The 22,284-nt window shown below is 35.4% G+C and overlaps 1 protein-coding gene across 5 annotated transcripts; it reads left to right on the plus strand.

Moving 5' to 3' along the window:
- The first annotated feature begins 82 nt into the window (after positions 1-82).
- Positions 83-22,072, plus strand: LOC107940477 (aldose reductase). 5 transcript variants are annotated; one of them, XM_041109837.1, is made up of 8 exons: positions 126-267; positions 356-542; positions 5,045-5,476; positions 5,580-5,741; positions 5,813-6,091; positions 6,175-6,357; positions 21,768-21,827; positions 21,922-22,072. In XM_041109837.1, exons 3-8 carry the CDS (start codon positions 5,309-5,311, stop codon positions 22,009-22,011), a joined length of 942 nt encoding a protein of 313 aa, XP_040965771.1. In that variant the 5' UTR covers positions 126-267; positions 356-542; positions 5,045-5,308; the 3' UTR covers positions 22,012-22,072. The 5 variants fall into 5 exon arrangements, with proteins under 5 accessions (XP_016729395.1, XP_040965770.1, XP_040965773.1 ...); XM_041109838.1 differs by having other exon boundaries at positions 173-267; positions 465-542; XM_041109836.1 differs by lacking the exon at positions 5,045-5,476 and having other exon boundaries at positions 87-267; positions 465-515.
- Positions 22,073-22,284: the final 212 nt, after the last annotated feature.

Consider the following 22,284-nt stretch of genomic DNA (forward strand, 5'->3'; position numbering starts at 1 on the left):
TCAAAAGTTTTATTTTTCTTTACGTGGCTGACATGCATTACGCCATGTACCCCTCAGACCCCATATATATACGTATGCATTTTATAGAGTTGCACCTAGAAACAAGTAGAAGCAAAAGCAACAATGGCTCAAGCAACTTTCATGGCTGAAGATCAAAAGATTGAGTCTTTTAGGTTACCAAGTGGCCACACAATCCCTGCAATTGGGTTAGGCACTTGGAGATCCGGTTCACAAGCCGATAACTCCGTCAAGATCGCCATTCTTGAGGTACTTATATATGCTGGTACTTTGTTTCAAGTATCTTTGTATATATTTCTCTTTGGGAGCTAAATTTATAATTTTAAAAATTTTGAAGGATTAAAATGATAATTATTTTGAGGAGTCAAGGCCCCTGCGTTTCCTCTTGGCGCCGTCCCTGTTCTTTGTATTAAATTTTCATCAACATTTCACATTAATGGTTGCAGGGTGGTTATAGACATATAGATACAGCTTGGGAATATGGTGTTCAAGAAAGTGTTGTTGGTTTTTAACTTAGCAACAAAGTTCAAAAACGATCAAAACAATTGTTTAAGTGTTTGAAAGCTTAAAAACAGAAGCAAAACTAGCTGAAAAATGAATGAACAAAGTATTTTTTTCATTACCCGAATAAGAACATAGTTGCTTACATAAATAGATCAAAAATACATAGAAAGAAAACAAAGTTTACTTGTGCAAGTAACTAAAGGTTTACATCAACTTAATAATAACCTAAAAAAGCTACAAAATCAGCTAAGCACACAATTAATCTTAGCTGACCAAAGCATAAAATGATTACAACTTTAACTATCAAAAGTCAACAAAATAAAAACATGTTGATGTCGAATTGCACCATGGACACTAGCATGCATCGACTGGATTTTTGGTTCTCTTCATGCAACGTACACTTTGCATGGTTTTTTGTATGTAGCTGCTGTTGTTGCCACCTTTGAACCCTCGCAAACCCCGATCTTATCCTTCAAATACTCAAATCTCGAAGTAACCAATGGTTTGGTCAACAAATCATCAAGTTGATCTCTCGAGCAACAGTGAACCAAGTTTACCTCTTTGGACATTTCAGCTTCTCTCACAAAATGATATTTAATTTTAAAATGCTTGGTCTTACCATGAAAGACCGGATTTTTAAAAATGGCAACAGCAGATTGATTGTCAACCTTAGTCACTGTGGCCTCTTTTTGATTAGCATTCAAATCGCATAACATTTTCCTAAGCCAAATGGCTTGATTCACAGCAGAAGCAGCTGCAATATACTCAGCTTCAGCAGTGGATTGAGCTACTGTCTGTTGCTTCTTCGAGCTCCAGCAAAAAAACCTAAACCAAGGGTGAAGAAGTAACCTGATGTACTCTTCATGTCATCAGCTGAGCCAGCCCAGTCACTGTTTGAATATCCCACCAATTTCAACTCCTCAGCTCTTTCAAACTTCACTCTACAATTCAAAGTCCCTTTGACATACCTTAAGACCCTTTTTGCTACTTTAAAGTAAGGAACAGTACAACAATGCATGAATCTCGATAGAAGACCAACAGCATGCATGATGTCTGGCCTAGTTGCAGTCAAGTAGAGAAGGCAACCAACCAGGCTTCTGTAATTCTTTTCATCCACTCGATTTTCATCACCTAGGCTAGTGAGTTTTTCTCCTAATGCCACAGGAGTGCTAGCAGGATTGCAGTTTGACATGCAAAACTTGCTCAAAACCTTTCATGCAAAAGCCTTCTGGCTTATGAAGATGCCTTGCTCGTTCTGGTTCACTTCCATGCCAAGGAAGTATGTCATCAAGCCAAGATTAGTCATCTCGAACACACTTTGCATTTACTTCTTGAAGGTCCCAATTAGTTCACTTTTGCAACCAGTGACTAACAAATCATCCACATACAAGGATACGATCAACATGGTCTCTTCTTCATTCTTTTTGACATAGAGAGTAGGTTCACTAATGCTCTTGATGAACCCGAGCTTTGTCAAGTAGGCATCTATTCGATCATACCAGGCTCTTGGAGCCTGTTTCAGGCCATATAGGGCCTTCTTGAGCTTGTAGACTTTTTGTTCCTCTCCATGAACCTCGAACCCTTCAGGTTGCTCTACAAAGATTTCCTCTATGAGGAATCCATTCAAAAAAGCTGATTTGACATCCAGTTGATGCACCTGCCATTGTTTGTGAGCTGCTAAGGCAAACAACATCCTTATAGTGTCAAGCCTTGCAATAGGAGCAAAAGTTTCAAAGAAATTGACTCCTTGCTGTTGGCTATACCCTTTCACAACTAATCTGGCTTTGTGTTTGTTCAGTGATCTATCTGCATTGTTCTTGATCTTGAACACCCATTTTACTCCAATGATCTTCCTATTTTTTGGCCTATCAACCAGCTCCCAGGTGTCATTCTTTTGGATCATCCTTAGTTCAGCTTCCATAGCTTCTTGCCAGCACCTTTCTTTTGCAGCTTCATTGTAGCAGGATGGCTCAACCATGGTCACAGCATATCTCTCATAGATGTCTGCCAATGTCCTAGTGCCTCTGACAGGTGTATCATCATAATCATCCATAGCTTCACCTTCAAACTCAGCTTGTTGTAGATCAAAGTCCTGCAAGTCTTCTTCAACTAAGCTTGCATCCGTCCCATTCCACTTCCAATAGCTTCCTTTATTGAACTTGACATCTCTGCTCACAATTACCCTTTTGGTAGATGGATCAAAGATCCTATAACCCTTCTTTACATTGCTGTAGCCAATAAACACTCCTGGTATGAACTTTTTCTCCAGCTTAGTTCTCTTCTCTGCTGGAACCAATGCATAACACAGGCATCCAAACACCTTCAGGTGTGACACAACTGGTTTCTGTCCAAACTAGGCTTCAAAGGGTGTTTTACCCTTAACTGCTTTGGTTGGCAATCTATTCAGCAAGTAAACAGATGTGTTTACTACTTCTGCCCAAAAGTTGTTAGGCATTTTGGCCTTAAACAGAAGGCATCTAACCATATCGAGAACAGTTCTGTTTCTCCTCTCACAAACACCATTTTGCTGTGGTGTGTAGATAGTGGTCAATTGATGTAGGATGCCAGCATCATCACAAATCTTCTGGAACCTCTGAGACACATACTCAGCTCCATTGTCTGACCTTATACTTTTAAGCTTGCAGTTAGCTTGATTTTTTGCCAAAGCTTTGAACTTGCAAAAGAAGTCAGTAACATCTGACTTATGTTTTAGAAAGCTTACCCAGCAAAACCTTGTGTCGTCATCAATGAACAAGACAAAGTACCTGCAGCCATTTAGTGAGCTGGTCTTTATTGGTCCACAGATGTCTGTATGAACCAACTAAAGTTTCTCCTGGCCTCTCCATGCCTTGTTGACTGGAAAAGGCAGTCTGGTTTGCTTGCCAAGCTGACAGACTTCACATATTTCTTTCTTTGGCTCGAACTTGGCCATTTCTTCAACCAAATTCAGTTTTTGCATTTGCCCGAGTGAGTTGTAGTTCACATGCCCCATTCTTTTATGCCACAAGCTTGCCTCATCAGTCTGAACTGCATATGCTCTTGCTTGTAACTGATTCACATCCACATTGAAAGTTCTGTCTTGCATAGCTACTGTTGCTAACACTTGGTCAGTAGCATCTTTGATTATACAAGTTTGCCTTCAAACAGGAGAGAATAACCCTTCTCCAGTAGCTGACCAACACTCAACAAATTTTGGTCAATGTCAGGTTTATAAAGAACTTTAGAGATAGTTTTAATACCTGACTTGGTGCAAATCACTGCCTTGCCCTTGCCTTTGGCCTTGAGAAGCTCACTATTTCCAATTCTGACATCGGACTCAAAACAGGTGTCAAGCTCATTGAACATGCTTTCATCTGAAGCCATATGATGAGTGCATCCACTATCGATCAGCCAAATCTTGCTGACTTTGCTCGAGCTTGCAAAGCAGGAGGCTGTGAAGACATGTTCTTCCCGTGCCTCGATGTCCTTAGCAGCTTGAGCTTGACTCTGATGCTGTGACTGAGCTTTTGGTTTGTTCTTACACACTTTTTCAATATGGCCTAGTTGTTTGCAGCCTCTACACTGAATATCAGGCCTGTACCAGCAATATTTCTCAAGGTGAGTTGTTTTTTTGCAATGAGCACAAGGTGGAAACTTCTTCTTGACAGCTTCCTTCTTCCATCTTTCTTTCTTTTCTAACCAATGCTTCTTGCCTTTGTGATTTAAGCTCGAACTCAAGCTCTCTCTGCTCCTAGCATGAAAAGCACCCTCAAAATACTCCTCCATTCTGTTTGCTCTTCTTTGCTCTTGTACATAGAGAGCATTTATCAGCTCTATCAAGGGAATGGCTGATAAGTCCCTCGAGTCCTCCAAGGAAGAAATCTTTGATTCATACTTCTCTGGCAGGGTTGTTATGACTTTTTCCACTACCCTCTGATCACTGAAGTCATCCCCAAGCAGTCTTATGTTGTTGACAGTAGCCATAATTCTGTCAGTATACTGGTTGATGGTTTCTGAGTCTTTCCTTCTCAGATTCTCAAAATCCCTTCTCAAGTTGATAAGTTGCTGCTGCCTGGTTTTGTCTGAACCTTGAAACTCCTCCTTGAGTTTATCCCAGGCCTTATTTGGAGAGTCACAGGCCATTATCCTTGTGAATATTACATCTGTAACTCCACTTTGTAGGCATGACATAGCTTTGTACTTCTTTGCACAGTCTTCATTGTGCTGCCTTATTTGAGCTATCGTTGGATTAACTCTCAAAGGTGGTGGTTCTGCATCATTTTAAACAACATTCCACAGGTCATGTACCTGTAGATATGTTTTCATTTTTACAACCCATATGTTGTAGCTTTCACCAGTAAACACATGTGGGGGTGGTGGTGAAAAGCTCATCTTCACGCAGCTTCTAAACACTGAGCAACAAAGATAGCTCCTGTTTCTTTTCGTTCAAGCACTTAGCCTCAACAAACACAACACACAGCAAAAGGCTCTCAAAGACAACAGGCTCTCGATACTATTTGTTGGTTTTTAACTTAGCAACAAGGTTCAAAAACGATCAAAACAATTGTTTAAGTGTTTGAAAGCTTAAAAACAGAAGCAAAACTAGCTGAAAAATGAATGAACAAAGTGTTTTTTTCATTACCCGAATAAGAACATAGTTGCTTACATAAATAGATCAAAAATACATAGAAAGAAAAAAAAGCTTACTTGTGCAAGTAACTAAAGGTTTACATCAACTTAATAATAACCTAAAAAAGCTACAAAATCAGCTAAGCACACAATTAATCTTAGCTGACCAAAGCATAAAATGATTACAACTTTAACTATCAAAAGTCAACAAAATAAAAACATGTTGATGTCGAATTGCACCATGGACACTAGCATGCATCGACTGGATTTTTGGTTCTCTTCATGCAACGTACACTTTGCATGGTTTTTTGCATGTAGCTACTATTGTTGCCACCTTCGAACAAGTGTATGTATCTCTTTCTCCCCCAACACTATGAAAGTTGTAAATTTTCAATTTTAGTTAAACAATAATTTTATATTCCATTAAAAATTTTCATTTTATTTATCAGGTTGGCCATGGAGTCAAAGCAGCAATACATGCAGGAGTAGAAAGAAGGGATCTTTTCATTACATCCAAGCTATGGTGCACCGAGTTGAGTCCAGAACGAGTTCGACCTGCTTTATTGAACACTCTCCAACAACTCCAACTTGAATACCTTGATCTTTACCTGGTAATCTGATCAAAATATCATTTACATCGACATGTTCGATGATGAAATGCCTGAAAGATTTTTCATTATAGATACATTGGCTATTTAGGCTAGCAGATGGAGCAAGCAGACCACCTAAACCAGGTGACGTACAAGAAATGGACATGGAAGGTGTTTGTAGAGAAATGGAGGGACTTATAAAAGACAAGCTGGTTAGAGACATTGGTGTGTGTAATTTTACATTGAAGAAGATGAACAAGTTGCTTGGTCTTGCTGAAACTATGCCATCTATTTGTCAAATGGAAATGCATCCTGGTTGGAGGAATGATAAGATGTTGGAAGCTTGTAAACAGAATGGCATCCATGTCACTGTAAGATCTGATTTACCATATCATACATTTGGAATGAATAAATTAATCATTGGATATTCATGATGATGATGATGGATTTGCAGGCATATTCACCACTTGGTTCACAAGAAGGTGGTAGAGACCTAATCCATGATGAAACAGTGGATAGAATAGCAAAGAAGCTGAACAAAACCCCAGGACAAGTGCTGGTAAAATGGGCTATACAAAGGGGAACCAGTGTCATACCCAAATCAAACAACCCTGATAGGATCAAAGAAAACATTAAGGTGTTTGGGTGGGAATTGCCACAAGAGGATTTTCAAGCTCTTTGTAACATCCCTGATTAGGTAATAATAACAATACATATATCAGTTTTGTTTTGTAATAATTAAAACTAGGTTTGCAGGTTGATTGATGAAAGGGTTGTTTTTGTTTCTTCTTTTTGCAGAAGAGAGTGTTGCACGGAGAACAATTGTTTGTGAACAAGAACGCAGGGCCTTTAAGAAGTGTGGCTGATGTATGGGATCATGAAGATTAGTAATAATATAATCCCATTTTACAATGTTGATGTGCTTATCAATGAATACGACGACGACGATGATGATGATTCCATGTGTGTTTGTAGTGATGATGATATGTAACCAAAAGTACTTAGATTTGAAATAAAAATAAATAAATCCTGTTTGAGAAAAAAAGTCTGATTTATAATACACAAAGCAAGGAATATGGGAAAACAGAGAGTAAAACATATATTTTTAGTATCAGCTAATGTTCTCTTACTTAGAGTACACTCAAACCCATTGCATCCCATTCTTAGTAATTATAAAGAAGAAACATATATAGGTATAGGCAACCCACCGTTGAAGCAAAGTACCATAGCAAGTTCAAAGAGACTCCTACAAATAAACATTTGGAATCTCTCCCTTCTAATTTTCTGCTTTCTTTGAGTTATTCAATTTCAATTTTTCTTTCTCTACCACATCGAAAAAGACAGAGAGGAAGGAGAAATGGAAGAGCTAAAGAACTATGGGCATCAACATCCACTGTTGACGTTAAATGAAGAGCAGTTGCTTGGCAATGGCAATGGAGTTGTTGATTGCTCAAGGTGTGGGGAGAAGGTGTCAGCTCCATGTTTTCGCTATGTGGAGTGCTGTGGGTTTTACCTCCACAAGACGTGTGCCCAGGCACCTTTGGAGCTTAATCATCCTTTTCATCGCCACCATCCTCTCGTGCTTTTGCAGAATCCACCATCTTCTTACACAGGGTGCGTTTGTGATTTCTGTGATAAAACATGTGAGAAATTCATTTACCATTGCTCTTGTGGCTTGGACTTTCATATTAAATATGCTTTGTTTACATTTAATATTGCTGAAGGAAATTTGAAAGAGCTTGAGCATGTTGCCCTTGAGGATCCATCGTTTTCCTCTAAAAACGATGGTGGAAACCTGGGTAAGTGCTTTGTGTGCTGGGAACCATTAGCAATGTATACATACTTCTCTCTTGATTGTGGGTTTAATTTGCATAAGAAGTGTGCTGAGCTTCCTCTCAAAATGGATCATTTGTGTCATCGCAAACATCCTCTTGTTTTGCAATTTAATAGTGAACGGCGTGCTTGCAAAGTATGCCAAGTAACTCAACAAAGAGGATTTGTGTATGGTTGTTCACCTTGTGATTTGGCTATTCACATTGATTGTGCGTCGCCATTACCAGTTATCGAAGATCATCAACACCCATTCACCTTATTTTGGAGACAAAACCCATTCATTTGTGATGCTTGTGGAACTGAAGGACTGTTAAATTTCAAGAATACTGAATAAAACTTCATCTATCATTTCTTCTTGTATATCATCTCATGGAAAGTATGTATGTATATATACAGTAAGTCAACAGCAGTTAGAACTGCCCTTACCTAACTAACTGTTAACCACTAACCAACACTTCTTTATCTCCTAATATTCCTCATACTCATCCATTCCCTGACTAACTAAAATCCCCCTAGTTTGTGTTAACCACTCGAAGTAAATCCCGAAATCGGTTAAACCCTGAGGCTGACAAAGGCTTTGTTAGTATGTCTGCTAGCTGATGGGTCCCTGGGACATGACCAACTTGAACAACTCCAGCAGCCACATTTTCTCTAACAAAGAAAATGTCTAGCTCCACATGCTTGAACTTGGAGTGCATGACTGGATTTCCTGCAACTACTATTGCTGCTGAACTATCACACCAAATTAGTGCCTTTGGTAAGCTTGGAACACGCAATTCAGTCAGTAGGGATTGTATCCACGTCATTTCAGCGGTGACATGTGCAACACTCCTGTATTCCGCCTCTGCTGTGGAACGAGACACAACGTGTTGCTTTTTCGAGCTCCATGAGACCGGATTTCCTCCAAGAAAGATACAATACCCCGAGGTGGACCTTCGATCGTCAACGTCTGATCCCCAACTCGCATCTAAATAACCTTCAAGAAGGAATTTGGAAGCTCGAGTAAACTGTAATCCGTAATTCATTGTTCCTTGTAAATACCGTAGTATCCTCTTGACTGCTTTGAGGTGACCGGTTAGTGGTTTGTGCATGAATTGGCACACCTTGTTGACTGAATAGGCAATGTCAGGCCTGGTGATCACGATATATTGTAAGGCTCCTACGATGCTTCGATACTGATGTTCATCTTCAAGGGGGCTTCCTTCCTCAGCAGTAAGACGATTATTTGCAACCATTGGTGTTGGGAGAGCATTGGATCTGTCCATAGCTACTTTTTGGAGCAAGCCTCTAATGTATTTAGTTTGAGACAAAACTATCCCACTCGACGTGTGCTTGACTTCAATACCAAGGAAATAGCTCAACTGGCCAAGGTCCTTCAATGCAAACTGACCATCAAGTGTCTTGACAAACTTATCAATTTCCTGTGAGTCACTGCCTGTAACGATGATGTCATCGACATACACTAAAACGTACAACAATGCATCCTCACGATGTCGAATGAAGAGCGAGTTATCCGCTTTGGAAGTGTCGAACCCCATGGTCACCAAAAAATCCCTTAGTTTTTGAAACCAGGCTCGTGGAGCCTGTTTGAGACCATAGAGAGCCTTCTTTAACTTGCAGACCAGAGGCTCTCCATGTAAGCCATACTGTTCAAAACCTGGTGGCTGTGACATATAGATCTCCTCGCTCAAGTCTCCATTAAGAAAGGCATTGTTTATGTCAACTTGTCGAAGAGACCACTGGTGAGAGACGGCCAGGGCGAGGACGACTCTAATTGTAGTGGGTTTGACGACGGGACTGAAAGTGTCTTGAAAGTCAACACCGGCTTCTTGGAGGTACCCTTTGACCACGAGTCTGCCCTTGTATCTAGTAACAGACCCATCTGCATGCCTTTTAATACGGAAGAGCCATTTACATCCAACGGCTCGTCGACCTTCAGGTAAACCAACTAGCTCCCAGGTGTGATTGGAAATCAAGGCATTGTACTCTTCCTCGGCTGCCGTAGTCCAAGCTGGACTCTGAAACGCCTCATGAATGGTGGTAGGTTCAACTTCATCTACGACTGAAGCCAGCACTTTAGGTCGAAAAATCCCATTTTTCGAACGTGTCTGCATGGGGTGATGATTGACTCGGAGATAGGTCAGAGTTATCAGGTGGACCATTTGTGTCTGTAAGATTGGGTTGAGACTGGCCAGGAGAGATGCCTATGGTAGACGGGCTAGCTGATGCCCGCGTCATAGCAGGAACATGCGAACCACCAGCTGAAACTATTGGGAGAACAGACCGATGAGGCACCGTCCGCGAACTTTGTGATACTGCCTTAGTTTGGAACCCATCTTTGAAAGGGAATTTTTCCTCGTCAAAAATTACATGTCGAGACACAAACATGTTGCCATCTTCTGCGAGACATCGATAGCCCTTGGTATTAGGAACACTCCCAAGGAATACACATTGTTGAGACCAAAAACTCAGCTTGTGAGGCTGAAAAGGCCTGAGATTTGGGAAGCACGCACACCCAAAGACCCTTAAAAGCTCATAGCTCGGTTTGACTTTGTGGAGAACCTCATAGGGACTAGTCTGTCCGAGGACCGGAGTTGGTAGTCGATTGGTTAGGTGAACAGCATGCATAACAGCATAAAACCAAAACTTCAACGGTAGACTTGCATGAGCTAAGAGAGACAAAGCCATATCAATAAGCTGTCGATGTTTTCTCTCAGCAACCCCATTTTGCTCCGAAGTGTAGGGGCACACAATCCTGTGTTGGACACCAAGAGAGGACAACTCACGAGCTAGTACTCGATACTCACCACCACCATCAGTTTGTAGCATTTTAATAGACCTATCAAATTGCACTTTAACCAGCTGATAGAAATCTCTAAAACACCGAGCCACTTCCGATTTGTTTTGAAGAAAATAGACCCAGGTAAATCTGCTATGCATGTCCACAAACGAAACGTAAAAACGAAAGCCATTGGAAGGTAACCATGCAGGGCCCCATACATCAGATACAACGAGTTCAAAAGAAGAGGAATACATTGTTTTAGATGCTGTAAACGGAAGTTTGTGAGCTTTACCTAGTTGGCAAGCTGTACACATATGTTGAACACAGTTCTTTTTAACTGGAATATTACAAGTTTTTAAAACTCGTTTAAGAACCTCAGTAAACGGGTGACCTAATCTGTCATGCCACAACGAAGAAGGTGCACACTGAACAGAATTGGCAGTATTCAATATAGTTGAATTTGACTCTGGAGATTTAGCACCTGAAGCTGACACAGGCTTTGCGAACCGAAACTTGTAAAGGCCATCATGCATGCAGCCCTCGAGAAGCGTCTTCCCTGTCTGAACATCCTTCACAAAACATAGAACAGGGTGAAATTCAAAATAAACATTGTTATCTCTAGCAAATTGACCCACAGACATTAGATTTTTGCACACTGCAGGGACATGCAGTACGTTCTGAAGCTTTAGGAGTCGGGTTCCAGTTGAAAGAACAGTTGAACCAACATGAGCAATAGGCACCGAATCACCATTACCCATGGTGACACAACTCTTACCTGTATATGAAGAGGGAGCCGCAAGATTAGACACCTCTGGTGTTATATGGTTCGTCGCTCCAGAATCGGGGTACCAGATAGAACTACTTTGTGAAGAAGGATGAGGAGGACAAGAACCAGATGAAGGCTGACGATTTGTGTGACAGCAGTGAGACATCGCTTGACATGTTGGAGCAGCTGGCACACAACTGGAAGCGTGCAACTGATGACAATTAACTTGAACCGTACCAGCTCCTGCATTCCCAGAAAACGACTCATCAAATCTATGGTAACATGTTTGAACCATGTGGCCTATCTTCCCACACAACTAGCATTGCGGCCTCGAACGTGACCATCCTCGTCCATTTCTCCGAAAACGACCACGAGACCACCCACGGCCCTGTCCTCTATCATTCTGCTTGGAGTCTTGAGAATACTTAGCAGAGTCTGCTGATTGTTTACCCGTATCATCGCTATTTCGCTGATGAGTTGCCAAATTTGCTTGACATGGGGTGTCTTTTAACAGCTCTAACTGACGTACTTCACAGTCAAGTAACAATTCACTCAACAAATCAAGAGATAATAGAGTTGCAGTAGCTAGAACTCTAATGGAATCAAATTCAACAGAAAGTCCAGCCAATATAACACTCACTTGTTCCTGTTCGGATATAAAGCTCCCAGCCGCAGTCAAATCATCACTGAGTTGCTTAACTTTCGACATATACTCTTTAATAGAAAGATTGGACTTCTTGAGAGAGTATAAAGCATGCCGCATGCTCAAGATTTTTATGTTTGATTTAGCACTAAATTTCCTTTCAATGGCATTCCACAGATCACAACTAGTTTTTGCCGTTGTAAGATGAGCCAAAATATCATCCGTAATAGTAGATAAAAGCCAAGAGGCAAGAAATTTATCTTGCTTTCGATGAACGATGAAATCTTGATTCGCAATTTGTTGACCATCAGGACCATCAATAAACTGAGGAGGGGAGGAAGTGGTACCTAGTACATATCCTTCAAGTCCATACCCTTCAAGAATCAGCAAGAGTTGATGTTTCCACAAAAGGTAGTTGTGTGACGCAAGCTTTATTGTATCATGCTTGGAGAAATAGTGCACTTTAGTCGAGCCTTGAGCACCATTACCTTGTGAGTGTTCAGCTTCTCTAGTGTTGGACGAGTGACGGGGAGTATCACCTGCTGCATCAGTGGCCATGAGGCACCCTTTTTTTTCTTTCAGAAAATCAGCAAGATTAACCTGGCTCTTGATACCATGTTAAATTTCAAGAATACTGAATAAAACTTCATCTATCATTTCTTATTGTATATCATCTCATGCAAAGTACGTATGTATATATACAGTAAGTCAACAGCAGTTACAACTGCCCTTACCTAACTAACTGTTAACAACTAACCAACACTTCTTTAAGGACATCATGTTGCATTTACATGTGGTACGTGCAGTATTATGGTCCATAAAAAATGCATTTCATTGCCACGCATTATCCGACACTATCTTCATATCCATCGTCTTTTTCACAAGTATTTCATTCATAAGGAATATTTTGATAGTTTGAAACTTTGAATTGCTTATGGTGTCATGAAGTTGTTGATAGAGTACGGTAGTTACTTCGGTGCAGATTGCAATGTTATATTCCATGTGAATTGTGCATTGCACGGAAAGGGGTGGTATTGCATAGTTTCACAGGAAAATGAAGATGACAAGTCTCTTGATATACCTGTTAACTCCATCACTAAGGTTCTTGAGAGGAATGATGCTGGACAGGCCACAGTAATAGAACATTGCGAGCATAAGCACTACTTGATGTTAAGTGACCAAATCAGCGAGCATGGTGATAAATGTTGTGATGGGTGCTTGTTATTGATCTCCGCTAAGTTCTACCATTTCTTGCGGTGTGATTTCTTTCTTCATAAATCTTGTGCTGAATTACCTAAGAAGAAACTTTTTCCCTATCATTTTTGTTATGGAAAGCCTTTTTCCGGACCAAAACCCTTCATCCTTACTTCAGACTGCATGTTCAAATGTGAGCAATGCAGGTACCTTTTTAATGGATTTTCTTATAAATGTAATGAATGTGGAATTCACATGTGCCTTGGATGTTTTGTTCTATGTCTCCAAGATGCTGTAAAAATTCCAGGGCATAAACACCCTCTTCTTTACTATTATGATTATGAGGAGCACTGTAGTGGTTGTGGGGAGGATATCATTAGCACATTTGGTTGTAAGGATTGCAATTTTAATTTATGCAATCGGTGTGTTACGCAACCAACTAGAGTTAGACACAAATGCGATGAACATATTCTTGCACTCACTTATGACAAGGTTAATGATTATGCAAAATATCATTATTGTGACATTTGTGAGAAAGAAAGGGATGCAAAGCGCTGGTTTTATCATTGTGAAACTTGTGACACTTCTGTTCACGTGAATTGCGTTCTTGGAGAATATTCATTCATCAAACTCGGGAGCACCTACAATGAGGGAAACCATGAGCACCCTCTCACTTTTGTCAAGAAGATTCATTACTATCCTGAATGTGTTGAATGTGGTGAGCCTTGTGAAGATCTTTCTCTTAAATGTGCAGAACCAGGATGTAACTATATTGCTCATTGGGAATGCAGAAAATTAGAAATCGATGAATACTAAAAATTACGGCTTCAGTTTCAGAATAAGACAGTGTGTGGTTGTTGTTAATGGTTGCTACTATGTAATGTATTTAGATTGAATTGTAAATATATGTGAATAAAATTGATATGATTTGCTTATATTTTCTTTAACTTTCATATATTAAATTTGTTGCATGCTAACTAAAATCATAATAATCCTTATCCATGAATAATTAGTCCTTATGTGCGACCTTCCATATTTATATAAGTTGAATATAGTTAGATATAAAAAAATTTGTTTACACTGGAAATTTTGTTTAGAATCGATGTAAAATATTTTTATTAATTTAATAAATTTTTTGAAAATATTTCATAAAAAATAATTTCAAAGAAACAAATATATATTTCAATGAAAAAAGGGTTGATTTATAAGAAGAATATGGACCTTGATTAAATGGTACAATTTAATTTTAGTCTTTCTAAAATATTAAAAATTAAATTTAATTCTTTTTTGTTAAATGAAAGTTTTTCATTTTTGATCCTTTCAAAAGTTTAATATTTATTTTAATGCAAGAATTTTAGCTTTAACCTCTTAAAAATTCTCTTAATTCTCTTAATTTCAAACCGTGAATACCTTGAGATAAGAGATGAAAATGAGCGCCAATTTTCTCTTAATTAAATACCAAAAATTATAAAAAAAAATAGAAAATAAAAATGAAAGATAGAGAAGGGATAATATAATTTTTGACCCCTAAACGTTCACTTTGGTATCTGTACTTTTTTTTGTTCACTTTGGCAGGGGCGAATCTAGAAATTTTTTTAACAAGGGTCGAAATTAATTATAATTTTTTCATAGATAAAAAATAAGTTTATTATGTATTAATTTATAATTTCATGATTTTTTTAAGGAATTAAACATAATTTTTTTATTTTTTGGGGGCTAAAGAGAAATTTTACTATATATTAATTTATAATTTCTTTACCTATAAAAGGACTGAAATGAATTTTTTTCATTTTGGGGTCCAAAATAAAATGTTATTACATATTAATTTTAAGAGTGTCAAATTTAGTGTTTTAATAACTGATATCATCGAATCTCAATTCAATCAGTACAACCGTTGGACCAATAATAATTTAATAAATAATTTAGATTAGAGGCGTATTGGATTAGAGGTGTATTGGGATTAGAGGTGTATTGGATTAGAGGTGTAATAGCTAATCCACTGTTTGGTTGAATGTAATGGAATAGAGGCGTAATAGTAATCTTGTGTTTGGTTGAATGGAATAGAGGTGTAATAGCATAATAGAAAAAACTAAAATGACTAGAATACCCTTAGCATAAATTTGTTTTGGTAAATGATTATTGTTATTGTTATTTAAATTATAATAAGATTTTTATTATCAATAATAAATAATTTAATCATATTTAAACATAATTATTATTAAATATATTTTAATTAAAATATATAATTTAATAAAATTCTTAATAATTAATATTCTTATATTAATTTACTGAAATCATAATATATGATACTGTAAAATATAAATTAACATAATTATTATTAAATATATTTTAATTAAAATATATAATTTAATGAAATTCTTAATAATTAATATTCTTATATTAATTTACTCAAATCATAATATATGATACTGTAAAATATAAATTAACATAATTATTATTAAATATATTTTAATTAAAATATATAATTTAATAAAATTCTTAATAATTAATATTCTTATATTAATTTACTCAAATCATAATATATGATACTGTAAAATATAAATTAACATAATTATTATTAAATATATTTTAATTAAACTATATAATTTAAAAAAATTCTTAATAATTAATATTCTTATATTAATTTACTCAAATCATAATATATGATACTGTAAAATATAAATTAACATAATTATTATTAAATATATTTTAATTAAACTATATAATTTAATGAAATTCTTAATAATTAATATTCTTATATTAATTTACTCAAATCATAATATATGATACTGTAAAATATAAATTAACATAATTATTATTAAATATATTTTAATTAAACTATATAATTTAAAAAAATTCTTAATAATTAATATTCTTATATTAATTTACTCAAATCATAATATATGATACTGTAAAATATAAATTAACATAATTATTATTAAATATATTTTAATTAAACTATATAATTTAAAAAAATTCTTAATAATTAATATTCTTATATTAATTTACTCAAATCATAATATATGATACTGTAAAATATAAATTAACATAATTATTATTAAATATATTTTAATTAAACTATATAATTTAAAAAAATTCTTAATAATTAATATTCTTATATTAATTTACTCAAATCATAATATATGATACTGTAAAATATAAATTAACATAATTATTATTAAATATATTTTAATTAAACTATATAATTTAAAAAATTCTTAATAATTAATATTCTTATATTAATTTACTCAAATCATAATATATGATACTGTAAAATATAAATTAACATAATTATTATTAAATATATTTTAATTAAACTATATAATTTAAAAAAATTCTTAATAATTAATATTCTTATATTAATTTACTCAAATCATAATATATGATACTGTAAAATATAAATTAACATAATTATTATTAAATATATTTTAATTAAACTATATAATTTAAAAAAATTCTTAATAATTAATATTCTTATATTAATTTACTCAAATCATAATATATGATACTGTAAAATATAAATTAACATAATTATTATTAAATATATTTTAATTAAACTATATAATTTAAAAAAATTCTTAATAATTAATATTCTTATATTAATTTACTCAAATCATAATATATGATACTGTAAAATATAAATTAACATAATTATTATTAAATATATAACTTGAAAATTATATTCTGCATAAACATAATTAACTTATACTAAGAAAAAGTTAGATGAAAATGAAATTGTACATCATAATCAATATGTTCAAAAGTTTTACAACATCAAAAAGTTTGAACATTGATATTTAATGGTGAGAAAGAAATCTTCTGACCCATTCCAATCGGGCAACAGAAGGTAAACTGAAGAAAACGATCATTTGAGTTGGATGATCGGGAATTTTACTCAAAGCATCATACCGCTGATCGTCGGTTAAACCTTCAATTGACCATAAGGCTGAATATAAATTTGAAGCTTTCTCTTCCATCTTTTCTTCAGACTTCTGCTGAACTACCACCTCGGAGGCAATACTCATACTGATTCTATCGCCAACGGCCTGGATTTTTTCCCCCAACAAGGTGGCAGCCTCCTCAAATGAAGCATACACATTATCACGAGCATCATATTTCTTTTTTCTCTTGTTTGAAGATGAGGAACCCCCTTGATCTCTATCTCCTCACGGATCCATACCGGAAACATCCATGTCGTCTAAAGAGACGTCAGCTTCGCAGTCATAGAATGTGTTTCTCTCTTCATTCATATCTGTAGTACGATCATCCTCAGCATGTATTTCTTCAAGAACATCAGCAGCTGTTTGAGCGTCTTTCCCAGTCGCCCGATCTCTTGCGTATATGGCAGTAAGCTGGTTGTAGTAAGGGAAAGAACGATGTCTGAACTGAGAGGCTTCTTTGTGACTCTGAAAAAAACGAGGAAATCATATTAGTTATAAGTTTTGTAAAAAAGCAAATAAATACTTGAAATACATTTTACCTTAACATAGGATTCCCAAACTGCATCTTCAGCAACAACGAGCTGCCTATGCTCGTCCCAACCAAAACCGCTGTTGTTTTGACCATTAAGCATGTCGTAGACGACTGACCATTCCCTTTTTAAGCACCTAATCCGAGATTCAATATTTGGTCTCGCCTTCAACATTGCTCCTGGTAAAGCCTTTTCTAGCATTTTCTCTAGCTCGTTCAAATAACCGGCTTTGAATCCGGTATCAGCATTAAATGTTCCTACATTGTGCAAATCCACCATGCAAGAAACCAAGGCTGCATCCTCTTCTGGAACCCATTTTCTCTTGCTTCCTCGAGAAGCTTGAGAAGAAGCACCCGTTGGTGGAACACCTGACATATTGTTCTTAAGAAAAAAAACAAATTAACATTATTTACTATTTTGAATATCATGAATCAAAAGGTGAACAATTTATAATATTATATCGGTAGTTCAATACTAAATTTAAATTTATAACACATGCTGAATGAAAAGATAATTAGATTATAATTCAACAAAGTTTAGTACAATACAGAATTTTAATCAAAGACCACCAAAGTTTCATAAACTAGATACATAAAATAACATCAACTTATCAATTCAAACTCAATTTGTCCCTAAACCTAACTAATTTCTAGATGTTTGCCATTCATCGAACATTTGGTTGGCTAGTTCCATCCTCCAAGTTCCATCCTTGGTCTATAAGTCTGTAGGCTAAGGCTGGCACCCATTCTAAATAAGAACCAAATCGCAATGCTACAGATTTCCAACCATATTGTCAATGCAAGACCAATTCTTTTACGCCTCACACTTTGTGCAATTAAAGGCAGACGGGCCATTACTGCAACATATTAAAATTAGAACACACTATCAATGAATTGAAGTTGCAATTACACATTATCAAATAAAAATAAACAATACAAATTTAGAACACACGAAGCAAACCAATTTTCTACTAAATGATATCGTTGCAACAAAGTTACAGATTTTGGTATGGTAATTAAGGTATCAAAACTTGTTTATTTTGTAAAGCAACAAATTTTTATACTAAAGTTTCCTTATTTTAATTATTAAAAATGGGTTCAATAAAATATTAAAGTCCTTATTTTAATTATTGATGTAATTATTTAAAATCAAATGAATCAACTAAAAATTTACTAATAATCGAGTGCTTATTTATATAACTTTACTAATATATGTTAATAGACTTCAAATATTTTATTTTCATATGGAAATATAGGTCTTCTTTTGCACTTTTTAAAAACTGTTCAAAGAAATTTAAAAAAAACAACCAATTTACTCGTACCTCATATTAGAAAGGACCTTTATAATACTTTTAGTAAAACTTCAACATTCTCGAAGATAAATAAAAATATACTTGAGTTGAATTCAAATAGTTATAAGTTTAAATCGAAATAAACTCCTCGATGTTCGACACAAGCAGTTTATAATCAGTTTATAAATTTTTAGCACCGAAATTCGACCGATTTTAATTGGTGTAAATGAAAACATATCATCAATCACATGTTTTGATTTAATCTCCATTTTTGCAAATCAGAAAAATCCAATTTTTTTTAAGATGATAATAATTATTATTATCTTAATTCACTTAACTCAATTTACTATCAATTATTATTAATAGTGAATTATCAACCAAACGGTTTTATCACGTGTATCTCATGTATCTTAGAAAACAAACAATGAACATGTCCTGCAAGTAACTCGTTATCGTCACTAGCATATCCATTTTCATTTTCAACTGAGAAAGAAATCAAGAACATATTGTGCAAATTGTTTTCATATTCTACTGACTAACATAAACAAATCAACACAATTTCCAGCAGACAATCAAAACAATTTCCAGCAGCCAATCATACCAATTTCCAGCAGACAATCAAAACAATTTCAGAACAAATCAAGACCAATATCAAAACAAATGCAACAATTTCCAGTTTCATCTTCTAGTCACTAACAAATCAATACAAATCAATAACATTGTCCAGCAGACTATCAAAACAATTTCCAGAACAAACCAACCAAAATTGCAATCGCCTATAAATTCTTCAAATATGAAGCAAGCAATTTCATATTTCCAGTCAAACAGGCTGAATTTGAATAGAAAACCATGGTCACACACATTATTTGGGGTCCACTATCATCTCTTTTTATGGCAAGAGACAACCTATTGTGCCACGATCAAGCACAAAGGCCGAATACAGGGCAATAGCAACGGAAGCACGAGATGTACATATGGTAAGTATAGTATAATTGAAATGTCTAAAGCAGCATGTTACTATGCAGTTAAGTTGTATTGCAACAACCAATTGGTAATACAACTAGACCCTAATCTAGCTTTTGATGCATTGATACACGAATGTAGAATGTAAACATGCACTATCACTATACTCATGAGAAAATACTTAATGATGAAATTAAGATAAAACACATTTGATATAAAAATCAAGTCGCCATTTTATTTATCACTCAAATCAATGGATACAAACTTGAAGAATTTCGTAAGCAACTTAAAATGACCTCAAAATACAATTGTAGTACAAGAGCAAAGGGATTGAAGGGGAGTGTTGTCATCATCACTGGCTCTCTATCTCTCTCTACATGCAAATTTTATCATCACATAGTCTATTCATCCAGCATAAAAATCATGATTCAATAAATTGTATGCTTTCTTATCGTTTCTTATAGATTAAAGGTAATATAGAATAATAATGCTTTATAATATTTCTTTCATATAGCACTGTCAAGATCATCCTTAATCAAGATTTAATCAGACAATAGCAAAAATCGATGAAATTATTCCCACCACTGTATCTTCCTGTGCTAAATGATGAAGAACATAATAAACGGAATCAATGACAACAGAGACTGAGATAACAAATAAAGTTTCAATCATATACATGCACAACAGATGAAGATAAACATCTCTATTACTTCAATGTCATACGATGACTCAAAGGGAAATAAACAGAAATTTGAAATAAACAGCAATAGAAACATGCAATCCGGGAAACTAACTTGTACTGACTTGATCGGGGCAGAGATATATGAAGAACAACCTGTAATCAGAAAAGGGGAAACCAATTAGGTTAACAGTGCAATAATCGATGAAGAAGTCACTGCACTAACAAGGCAGTGATTCGAATCTGCTAACATGCAGAAAAAAGCTAAAGACACTACAAGGCAGCCATTGATACTAAGAACATGTTTGCTTGATCTTCTTTATTACCCTTTCAGATCTTCTTTATTTCATTGGATCAACAGTTTGCTTGATAGTATTTCACCAGAGAATGAGCGCTGAGTTATGGGAATGTTTCCCACTATTTTGACTTCTTTTTTCACATTTACTTATTGCTACTGTTTTATACTTTACCTCTGTTGTTTTGCATCAAACCATGAAATTAAAAAAATGGGACTGGACTAATTCACTGGGTTGGTCCAATCAGTTGCTCATTTAGTTTGGTGATCATGTAAGAACCAGATTTTAAATTAACCTATTAAAAATCAAATTGAATCAGTAAAAAGTATATTTTATATATTCTTCCAATTTTTTTATTGAAGAAGATAACCCACTGTTATATTTCAACTCATACTTCATCAGAGTTCAAAAGATCACACCAATTTTATACAGCTTTTCACTACCACTCTCATTCGATTATACATATTTGCACCAATATCAACTTATAAAATTAAATTAAATAGTTGGGACCCTAACTTCCATGCAAGAAAACATTCATAAAACTAAGGCATAGATTCCTTTGTTACACTAATTACAGAGAGAAAAAGAGAGTTAGAAAAGAAAAGAAAAGAAAAGAAAAAAGAGAGTTGAAGCGTATTACAGTGATTCCATTCCTTTACCTTTCAGTTGCAGAAACCTGAAGACCCACCAACTGAGAGCAATCGGAGTGACAGAGAGAACAAGAAAAAAAAAAGGTCGACTGGTTGAGAAGGGAATCGAAAGAGTGGCAGAGAGAAAAAGAAAAGAAAAGAAAAGGAGGGAGCAATTTGGCAGAAAAGAGGCGTAATGGAGTGGGAGCAAATCGGAAGAAAAGAAAAGCAAAGAAACAAGGAAGGAAATCGGATGAAGGAACAGAAGAGAAACAAAGGGGATCGGGGGAGGGTAAATCAGGGAGGTGATGCTGAATCGGTAGCTAATCTGGGCAAAAGGGGGAATAGAAATCGATGGTTTTCACCGATTAGGAAGGTAACGGATTAGGTGCATTTTACTAATACACCAAACCAAACGACGTAATACACCCGGATTAGGTGGGGCCCACCGATTAGGGGTGTATTGGCTTTGCCAATGCACCAAACCAAACATGTTTAAGGTGTTTGGGTGGGAATTGCCACAAGAGGATTTTCAAGCTCTTTGTAACATCCCTGATCAGGTAATAATAACAATACAATTATCAGTTTAGTTTTGTAATAATTAAAACTAAGTTTGCAGGTTGATTGATGAAAGGGTTTTTTTTTTTTTGGCAGAAGAGAGTGTTGCATGGAGAACAATTGTTTGTGAACAAGAATGCAGGGCCTTTAAGAAGTGTGGCTGATGTATGGGATCATGAAGATTAGTAATAATATAATCCCATTATACAATGTTGATGTTCTTATCAATAAATACGACGATGATGATGATGATGATGATGATGATGATGATGATGATGATGATGATGATTCCACGTGTGTTTGTAGTATTGATGATATGTAACCAAAAGTACTTAGATTTGAAATAAAACTAAATAAATCCTGTTTGAGAAAAAAAAGTCTGATTTATAAGAAGAACTAAAAATTCAATTTAATTCTTTTTTATTTTATGTTAAATGAATTTTTTTTAACGAGATGAAA

The sequence above is a fragment of the Gossypium hirsutum genome, chromosome D13 (assembly GCF_007990345.1).
Source record: "Gossypium hirsutum isolate 1008001.06 chromosome D13, Gossypium_hirsutum_v2.1, whole genome shotgun sequence".
Classification (NCBI taxonomy): Eukaryota; Viridiplantae; Streptophyta; class Magnoliopsida; order Malvales; family Malvaceae; genus Gossypium; species Gossypium hirsutum.

Bases quoted from the DNA above. Each gene is read 5' to 3' on its own strand.
- LOC107940477 (XM_041109836.1), top strand. From the start codon at position 124: ATGGCTCAAGCAACTTTCATGGCTGAAGATCAAAAGATTGAGTCTTTT. The intron at 516-5,579 runs GTTGTTGGTTTT...TTTATTTATCAG, and splicing joins AATATGGTGTTCAAGAAAGT to GTTGGCCATGGAGTCAAAGC. The intron at 5,742-5,812 runs GTAATCTGATCA...TTTTCATTATAG, and splicing joins AATACCTTGATCTTTACCTG to ATACATTGGCTATTTAGGCT.